Here is a 10,403-nt window from a genome sequence, read left to right as displayed (position 1 = left end):
TCAAATTTGAAGGTGTTAGTGAGGTTTTCCTTGACTTACCTTCTTTTTCTGGTATTACCTCCAGGATGTACAAGTGGGGTTGAGAATGGCAACAACCCTCTAGGAAATGTTTGGTATTTTGCTCTGCCTTTTCTGTTAAATCTTTTCAGTAAAGGGTTAACACCTTTACTTTTTTTTTTTTTTTTTTTCAGCCCAGAGGTCTTTTATTTTATTTTTTTTAACACCTATTATGCCATGAGTTCATAGGGAACAGGTTCCAGCAGCTCAGGCTCCTTCCCACTGGTTTTCACAAAGTGTGCTTCTCTGGGTGGAGCAGGCTGGCGTGTCAGGTGAACCCAGGTACCTTTCTCTTTGGCTTCTTTCTTTTTCTGATCATTCTCCTTCACGCATTTCAGGAAGCTATCTCGGCTCTTAGAGTGCTTAATGTGCTTAATACGCATATTAATTCTCTTGGCAAGAATCTTGCCCTTAACTTGTTTGTTTACAACAATGCCAGCAGCATGCTGGGTAACACTGTAGACTCTTCCAGTTTTGCCATGGTAACACTTGTGGGGCATTCCTTTTTGAACAGTACCCATTCCCTTGATGTCTACGATATCACCTTTCTTATAGATTCGCATATACGTGGCCAAAGGAACAACTCCATGTTTTCTAAAAGGCCCAGAGAACATATATCGGGTGCCTCTCCTCTTTCCCTTTGTGTTCCTCATTTTGGCGAATTACTGGAAGAGGGCGGTTCCGGCCGAAAGGCGAACACCTTTACATTTAGTTACTCTTGGTGGTTGCTCCATTCACTTTAGAAAGTGTAATTGGTCGCTTTGTTGGATATTGGAGAAAAGACATTCTGTATTCTGATTTCACTCTGCTCATTTTCCTAAAAAATCCTCTCAAATCTTTTTAACTTCGATTAATTATCAAAACACAACATACACGCTTGTATAATGCATTTATAGTTTTCATATGAGAAAGTGGTTTTCTGTGAATATTCTCTCTTCTAAAATGACTTTAATGGATGAATGCCTCTGTCTGAGGCAGTGGCTGACCCTTTTTGGAATGTGATTTATAAGCTTGTATTTCACTGAACTTCTTAAATGACATTTCACACTATTGACCATTTCTCCTGTGAAACTCTATTTGTTGGCTTCTACTAAACGTTTCTGAGTCAATTTTGATGTTTCTTGTTCCTTCTGGTTTCTTCATGAGAACCTCTTCCTTTGTCTAGCCTTTAAACTCCGTTTTTCCCAGAGGTTTGTCCTGGCACACTGCCCTTTTCAGAAAATATGTACTACTGGCATAATCTGATATATTACGTATGGGAATTAAAAGAGATCAGTAGGTGAGGGGGAAGTTAGATGCTTAGGTGTGGTCATGTTGAATTTAAGGTACCTATGACATTTTAAAGGAGAGACTGTACTATAGGCCTTTAGAGATATGAGTCAGGATTAAACAAGAAGTCTATGCTAGAAATTTAGATACAGAAATAGTCTAGGAGCCAACTGAATATCAAAGCTTGCCTTCTTATCTACTATGTATCTTCATTTTTTTTTTTTTTTGAGATGGAGTCTCTGTTGCCCAGGCTGAAGTGCAGTGGCATGATCTTGGCTCATTGCAATCTCTGCCTCCTGGGTTCAAGCGATTCTCCTGCCTCAACCTCCCAAGTAGCTGGAACTACAGGTGCACACCACCATGCCTGGCTAATTTTTGTATTCTTAGTAGGGATGGGATTTCACCTTGTTAGCTGGGATGGTCTCAATCTCCTGACCTCGTGATCCACCTGCCTGGGCCTCCCAAAGTGTTGGGATTACAAGCGTGAGCCATTGCACTGGTCTCTTCATTCATTTAATGTCGGAGCTCTAGGACTATAACCCAGCACTTACTACACAGTCATCTAAAAGTCCCAGACAAACTCAAATACAGACATATCTCAATAATATCCCAAACTTTATTGGTTGTTCTCCTCTCTCCTGCCTTCTCTACTTTCTGTATTTGTATTCCTCTATTTAGTAAATCATATCACTCTACGCCCTTTGACCTAAGTTTCTTGGGAGTCGTCTTAGACTTCCTTCTTTTCCTCATCATCTATAATTTGTCAATGGTCAAGAATTATAGATTCTACCTACTGAATAGTATCGTGTTTTAATCCATCCACTGTGTTTTGGTTACAATACTTTCTGTGGCAAGTAATAGCAAACCTGACTAAAAGCTGCTTAAATATCAAGGATTCTTGTCATTACGCATAAAAAAGATTCTGGAGTTAGGCTGTTTCTAGGGTTACTTCAGCAGTTGAAACTATTAGAACTCTGGGACGGCTTTTCTACAGCTTCTTTGATCTTCTGCTTCAGCAGTGTAGCAATGTAGCAACAAGGATCACTATCTTCCTTAACAAAATCCAGAAGCCAAAAGGATAGGGTTCTTTCTCGAATTCTTCAATCTTCCTATCAGGGTGGAAAATCTTTCCTAGGGATACCCTTCCTCCCACTACCATCAGCAGCCTCTCCGCAGGTTCCTTGGTAAGGACTGGGTCTCACAGTCACTCAGACTCTTTGTCTATCTGGCTTTGTAGGCTTCCTCAGTGGAGGCAGGCTGTGCCAGGAAGGAAGCAGAATGGGAAAATGTCTGTCTGTCATTTCTCCACTTTCCCTCCAAGTTTCTTTGCTGTTGCAGGACTGAAGACTTTTATGTCTGGCCTAGACTAATAAACTCTTGAATGATCTCCCTGCTGCCCCATCACGAAAAAAGCCTACTGGAGTGAGCTTTCCAAAACACATCACAAATATTAACAAAAATGTTATTCCTTTTAATTTTCTATTTCAACCAGTTTCATATTTGATAAAGAATTTTTAAATAAGTGAAATCCACATTAATTCATTAGGAAAGAGAAATTCAGAAACTGAATCCACAGTTAAGGATGTCATCTAAAAACTATGCATAAGAAGCTACAACTTTTGAGAGTCTGAGGGATGATGGAAGAAGCATTGCTTGGAATAGCATCTCTTTTCCTTGGTCAATAGAAAATGTACAGGTGGGCTGCTCACTCCTGGGACACTGAAGGCGTGACTGCCTCCCAGATTTTGGAACATAAATCCAGTCACTATATTTTACAAGCAAATAATGTGGACACCTACTATATTTTCATAATGGGTACATCTGAGAAGTTGCAACTTATATTTTTAATAAAATCATAAATTCACAGAGGGATTTGTGCTTTAAAGTAACATTACTTTGATTCTTTTATTTAAAAAAGAATCTCTTGTAATGTAAACAAGCTCAGATTCAAGAAAAATTGCTTTCTGAAATCAAGGAACATCTGGATTATATATTCTTAATAGAAGTTCAATAAAATATAGAAATGTGACAAGCATGCTTTTATGCAAATAAAGAAGCTTGCAAAATAACATGAACATTTTTGTCTGAGAATCTCTTGAAAAAATTATGATAGCCTTGTTTTTGCACTTTTTATGTCATGAAGAGGTCATTTCAGCATCATACTTTATTTAGAGACTTAAAAATTATTCTTGAGTTATTTTATGTACAGAAACTAAAAATAATGTTAATGGCATAGTTAGAATATTTATGCATGGCTGATAATATTTTGGAGTGAATACACATGATTACATCTGTATATAATATTAGTAGGAAATTTTTTTTTGGCAGAAATAGGATCATAATGTTCACATTGTTCTACATCTTGCTTTTTCACTGACAATTTATCATGAATATTCTATTACATTTTCTACTATATTATAGAACATGTTAACTTTTTGCAGAAAATTAATTTTTTGGTTGTGTCTTAAGGTTAATATTAAAATTAATATTCTTTCCTAAAGCATCCACACTAACAACTATGCAAAGACTAACAGTGGGAGTAACTCTTTTGGGCTGTTACATATATTTTATAAAGCTGAAGTATATAATTTATGTTATAAATGTATCCAGGATGGAAAAGGGGCAAGTGTGGGCAGTGTAGGAAAAGAAATCAAGGAAGAGGCTGGTCCTTCCTCATTCAGTGACTGGTGACTTCCTCCTTCCTCCCAAACTCTCAGTTTCAACCTTCCAGTCAGTGCTTATGGTGGCTGGGAAAGTTCCACCAAGGCAGACTGGACGCTCAGGCTCACATCTCAAATATGGCTTGTGGGTGTTGTTATCCTCTCTGGAGCCTGGCTCAGGGGAGAACACGTAAAGAAAGCCGTCCGAGACACAGCTTGGCTCATAGTAAACACTCAATAAATAAATAAATACATAAATATTATTATTATTTTTGAGGATGTTCTGGCCCTAGAATCTTACCATACATAAACCTGGGGCCCACATCCAAATATTCTAATTGTATTAATTTGGGTAGGGGCCCAGGCATCAGTGTTTGCTTCTAATATGCCTCCAACATTGAGAAGCAGCGATCTCTGAAACAGGGCATCCTGTGAGCTAGCTTTCGCTGCATACTTATTTGGTTGCCAGGCAGTGTTCTTCACGATTCACACACTCCTTCAGTTCTCAGAGCAATCTGCCATAGGGTTTATTATCCTCACTATTACAATGATGAGGAAACTGAAGCACAGAGACAGTAAGTAGCTTGCCCAATGCCACATAGCTGGCAAATTGCTGAGTTAGGATTTGAAGCCCAAATTGGAGCATTCAGTAAAATAGAATATCCAGCAACAAGAGAAGAATGCTGAAAGCTTCCTCACATTTTCAACTATAGGAAGAACTTGGAGTCATTAGATTAAACGACAGTGAATGGTCAGTAAGGAGACTGAAGGCTAGAGAGAAACAGATGCTGCCATGTATCAAGATGTTGTTAGCTTAAGAGGCAAAACTTCAGCCTTCACTCTAACTGGGTTGTGGGTTAAAGAGAGTTCTGGTAACTCTCTGACATAGCAGTTTCAGATTTTGCAGTCTGCTAAGTACCCAAATGAGTAAAAGAGAATGTGCTTACCAGAGTGTTAGACATATGGGTTTCTCTAAAGTGCTTATTATTTTAAATTTCTCCAAGTCAACTTTCTTTGAGTTGACTATTGTTTATAGTCACTGCTTTAATTTTTTAATGAAAACATTAATTTAGATAGGAAGTCTTTAAACTTTTAGTTCATATCCAGGCTAACTCTTGACAATGCTACAAAATAATATAGTTGCCTCAAATTACAGGTGTTTCCTATAGAGTATGTCACATAAGTCAAAGATATTTAAATTTTCACAATAGTGACAGAAGAGTCACCACTGAATTCTGATATTTCCAACCTATTAACTTAGACAACAGAAATGAGTTTGTTGCGAGGGGAAAGCATACTAAACTTTAGGGAAGACTATAGAAAGGGTACGTTTTAGGAGACGGTGTCCTTTCAGGACAGGTAAAGCTAAGGGGGAACCTTGAAGAATGAGAGGGGAAGAAATCCCTAAAGTTGGAAGATACCACCAAGACTGCAAGCGCTAGCCAAACAGGGTGTGGCAGGGAAATACGGTAATACATTCCACCGAGACTGCAAGTGCTAGCCAAACAGGGTGTGGCAGGGAAATACGGTAATACATTTCTCTGCTTCAGTAGTTTGTGTGCTTAACCAGTAAGTATTGTTGTGGGTTTTCCGTGATGTGTAATCACTAGAACCTTAGAGATGATTGAGTTTTGTAAACACTAACTGCTCAAAGCTTACTGAATAATTCGTGTGAAACTCTAATTTTCTTATTTGAGAAGTACTGTAAATTAGGAAGAGTGAAGTGATGAGAAACTAAATGAAACCCAAGTCCCTCAGTTATTTTACATTCATTTGTTGATGATTTCAGTCCCTCAAAACTGTGATGCCTATTATTCAGTCTTCTAAAATTTGATAATTCTCTGGTCTAGTGTGAACTGCTCAAACACTTGAGTTATTAAGAGTATACCTGAAACCACAACTGGACATAGATTTCACCACATAAGTTGCAGAAATGTTAAATGCCTTTATGAGTCTGTGAAAGCAGAAGTTGGATGTTCTGAAAATTTTAAGCCATTTGTTATTACTTTAAGTGTATTTGAATATTGAATATATTTTACTCACTATCCTTAAATTAGAAAAATTTTTGAAAGCTGAATTTCTTAATCTGTATTATTTTCCTAGGAATTATTTCTGTTTTTGAAGGCAAAATGCCAATTTGAGAAAATAAAAATCATAAATGATTGTAAGAATAAAGCTCATGAATGAAAACAAAATTTATTCTCATTTAAGACAAGGCCATTTGGATGAAGGTGGTCTAAGTACACTTCCCAACCTCTTTTCCATCCTTTTCCCCTTACATCAGTGAAGTCTGAAGGATAGACTGAACTATTCTCCTCTTAGGGGAAGCTGAGCAAGACAGGGCCTCAATCTCTGTGGCAAAAACAAGGATAATGTGAGCTGCGCTGCAGTCTATATAATTTTTAATTTTGCAGTACCACATTAAAACAGGTCAAAATAGGCCAGGCACAGTGGCTCACGCCTATAATCCTAGCACTTTGGAAGGCTGAGGTGGGTGGATTGCCTGAGCTCAGGAGTTTAAGACCAGCCTGGGCAACACAGTGAAACTCCATTTCTACTAAAATCCAAAAATTAGCAGGGCGTGGCCATGTGCGCTTGTAGTCCCAGCTACTAGGGAGGCTGAGGCAGAAGAATTGCTTGAACCCGGGAGGCAGAAGTTGCAGTGAGCCGAGATCATGCCACTTCACTCCAGCCTGGGCAGCAGAGCGAGACTTTGTCCCAAAAAAAAAAAAAAAAAAGGTAAAAATAAGGAATGAATATTAATCTCAGTAATTCAATATTTACATAATTTTAAAAATAATTTACTTAGCTTAATATGTCAAAAATATTTTAGCACATACTCAATATGAAAACATTAAGAAGATAGTTTACTGTTTTTGTACTATTCCTTTAAAATTTGGTGTGTATTTTACACTTATAAGACATCTCATGCCAGTCTAGCTATATTTCAGGTGCTTGATGATCATACATAGTGAATGGCTACCATATCGGTGAGGCTTCATGATATCATTAAGAAAAAACTTAGGGACCAGTGTAAAAGTTGAAGGCTTGCCTTTGTTCAGGATTTAGGGGAAGATCCTAGACTTCAAGGTGTCTGGCAAAGGGCACATCTGTTGGCTTGCTGTGTTCAACGTGGAAAAGCTCCTAGATCTGTTAACTTCGGACCTTTGAAAGAGGACCACAGCAGTATGCTGAAGCATTTCTAGGTCTTGCAGCTAAAAGATGACGACCGGCGCGGTGGCTCACGCCAGTAATCCCAGCACTCTGAGAGGCTGAGGAGTGTGGATCACAAGGTCAGGAGATCGAGACCATCCAGGCTCAATGGTGAAACCCTGTCTCTACTAAAAATACAAAAAAAAAAAAAAAAAAAAGAAAACCAAAATTAGCTGGGACTGGTGGGGGGCGCCTGTAGTCCCAGCTACTCAGGAGGTTGAGGCAGGAGAATGGCCTGAACCCAGGAGGCGGAGCTTGCAGTGAGCCAAGATAGCGCCACTACACTCCAGCCTGGGCCACAGAGCGAGACTCCGTCTAAAAAAACAAACAAACAAAACAAAAACAAAAAAACAGATGATGAAGATGCCCCTGAGAGTAGAGGGCACTCTTCCAAGTGTCAGCAGAAGGACGACATTTTACCAGTTTATGCTGCTAGTCCACAAAAAGAGAAACTTCTCTCCTACTAGAACTAGTCAGATTAACTCTCTGTGAGAGAGACAAACAGCCTGACCTATAGTAACAATGAAAGAAGACACAGCCCTGCATAGACACAGATAAAGCATAACTAATTTTTCAAGACTAAGTCACATGATGGAGAAGACCACATCAAAAAAACTAGAATAGAAAGAGTACTACCAAATTAGAACTAATGAAAAAGATGGAGAGAAATTAAAGAAAAAAGTAATGGCTCTCAAGGAGATATATTCAGAATAGAAAAAGGATTTTTCAGAATTGGTATGGTCAACTTTGGCTGCTATGACAAAATACATGACTAGGTGGCTTAAACAATAGACACATCTCACGGATCTGGAGGCTCAGAAGTCCAAGATCAAGGTCCAGATTTGGTTCTTGGCGAAGGCAGTCTTCCGTGTTTACAGAGAGTTGCCTTCTTTCTCTATCCTCGCGTGGTGGAGAGAAGCAGCTCTGGTATCTCTTTCTTCTCTTACAAGGGCCGTCATCCATCTCATCATGGGGGCTCTAACCTCATGACCTCATCTAAACCTAATTACTTCCCAAAGGCACTGCCTACTACAGGTCAAGACCAGCTGATCTGTAGCCAGCTTACAGACTTGAACCGAGTTGTTGTAAATCAGTAAGATTTTATAGGTTAGGCAGCATCTTTACAGCAAAAATATGACTAATGCAAAATAATTCCACAAATAATTGAGGAAAATCTCCTGAGCTGAAGAAAAACTTCAATATTTAAATTGAAAGGATTCCTTTAGTTCCAAAGAGTATTAATGAAAACAAACTTACAACTAAATATATCCTTGCGAAATTTTAAGAATAAATTGTGAAGAAAAGAGAATCAGTCTGTTATAAACATTCTTAATTTGTTTTATAAAGAGAAGATCATAAATTTTAAAGAAAACAGAAAAAAAAAGAACTGCTAAGCAGAGATTCTTTACCTAAGATATTTATCTGTCAGGGTAAGAGAAAGTCAAGGCATCGGAATATATACCACTCAGTCACCTATTTAAGTAAAGATTTTGAGGAAGCCTTCCAACTTTTTGTTAACGGAATCAGATTATTTGATGATAATGGGAAATAAAGAAAAGAGGAAAAGTGGTAACAAATCTTGCAATAATTAAGACTTAGTAGGTGGTTAAAAATTAACTGGAAATTTATTACATAAAGTAAGAATTAATTCAACCATAGAGAAACTCCAGAAGAGATAACATAATAATAACTTAAAATTAAAACTTATAGCCTACCTAAGCAAAATTCTGTGGCAAGAAGAAGCATTGTAAAAGCCCCTTCTCAGTGGGGGAAATGGAGAATTGGGGAATAAGAGACTTTAATAGTCTCTTTCAGTGGCAGAGATAAAAGGTGAGGAAGCAGTGAACAAGCAAGCATGACAGTTATTAACTAATGTTGATATATTAATCAAGTATATTTTAAAATTATCATTATTAGGAATCACTAGTGAAATCAATAAGCACAATTTAATTTCCAGATTACCTGGAGAGGAAGGGAAAGGGGGAAGATAAAAGAAAGTAAAGCCAGCAAAACTTATGAAAAGGGAATAGAAGAAACAACAATAATTTATAATAAATATTAAACATAAAATGAGATTAAAAGAAAAAATCCATCATTCCTATAAATGCAAATGGGCTAAATATCTGGCCATATGCTAAGTGCTAGTAAAGAATAATATCCCTCCTTCTCTTTTGCTTAGTACTTTTAATTGTTTGGCATAGGATGTAATTTAAAACTTTAAAATTAGAAGTGATCAAAAAATGTTAGTTTTTTGTATTTAGTTATGGAAAATAGCATTTGGATTTTAGATTCTGTTATTACATTAGATTCTGTTATTTCTTTAATATCTTCTTACTGAGGAAGCCATATATAGTTTTCTTTCTCCAAATGTTTAGTTATTAAACTGGGTGTTAGAGATATATAGCAAAATGACCATTTAAACTTAGTGTTACCCAGATATTAAAAATGTGAGTTTTTTTTCTCAAAATCCTACCAAAAACTCTCTTTCAATTTTATAGCGACTAATTACCAAGCTGCTCCTTTTCTCATCCCATGCAGAGTTGACTGTTTTTGTATGGCTATTATAAGGATGTCCTTATTTATGTTTTTAACATGTTCATGGCTCATTAGATAAACCACCGGAAAATCATTTACTTTATCCTTGTATTGAGTGAAGAGGTATTCCATTTTTTTAAAAGGGGCAGGGAAGTATAAGGAAGAACAGGAAGGCTATTTTTTTAAAGAATGTATCTGAGATATAATGTATTCTAAGACTTTACTTACATTAATGAAGTTAGATGTTCAAAGTCCAGTCATGATCATTCTGCCAAAAAAACACATGTTCTCTTATGTTCATTGCAGTGTTATTCACAACAGCAAAGACATGGAATCCACCTAGGTGCCCATCAATGGTGAATGAGTAAAGAACATTTGGTACATGGAACACTATGCAGCAATAAAAAAGAATGAAACCATGTCCTTTGCAGCAACATGGATGCAATTGGAGGCCATCATCCCAAGCGAATTAACGCATGTTCTCACTCATAAGTAGGAGCTAACCAATGGGTATTCATGGACATAATGAAGGCAGCAATAGACTCTGGGGATTACTAGAGTGGGTAGGGAGCAAGGGGAGCAAGGGTTAAAAAACCAACTATTGGGTACTATGTTCAGGACTTGGGTACTGGGATTATCGTACCCCAAACCTTAGCATCCCACAATATA

General features: G+C 37.4%; 1 protein-coding gene across 1 annotated transcript; it reads right to left on the bottom strand.

The window, feature by feature from the left end:
• Positions 1-227: 227 nt before the first annotated feature.
• Positions 228-710, bottom strand: LOC103245881 (large ribosomal subunit protein eL21-like). Its single transcript, XM_038008870.2, has one exon. It carries the CDS (start codon positions 708-710, stop codon positions 228-230), a length of 483 nt encoding a protein of 160 aa, XP_037864798.1.
• Positions 711-10,403: the final 9,693 nt, after the last annotated feature.

The sequence above is a fragment of the Chlorocebus sabaeus genome, chromosome 26, assembly GCF_047675955.1.
Source record: "Chlorocebus sabaeus isolate Y175 chromosome 26, mChlSab1.0.hap1, whole genome shotgun sequence".
NCBI classification, from domain to species: domain Eukaryota; kingdom Metazoa; phylum Chordata; class Mammalia; order Primates; family Cercopithecidae; genus Chlorocebus; species Chlorocebus sabaeus.
This window is presented reverse-complemented; position numbering and strand designations above follow the sequence as displayed.

Bases quoted from the DNA above. Each gene is read 5' to 3' on its own strand.
- LOC103245881 (XM_038008870.2), bottom strand. From the start codon at position 710: ATGAGGAACACAAAGGGAAAGAGGAGAGGCACCCGATATATGTTCTCT.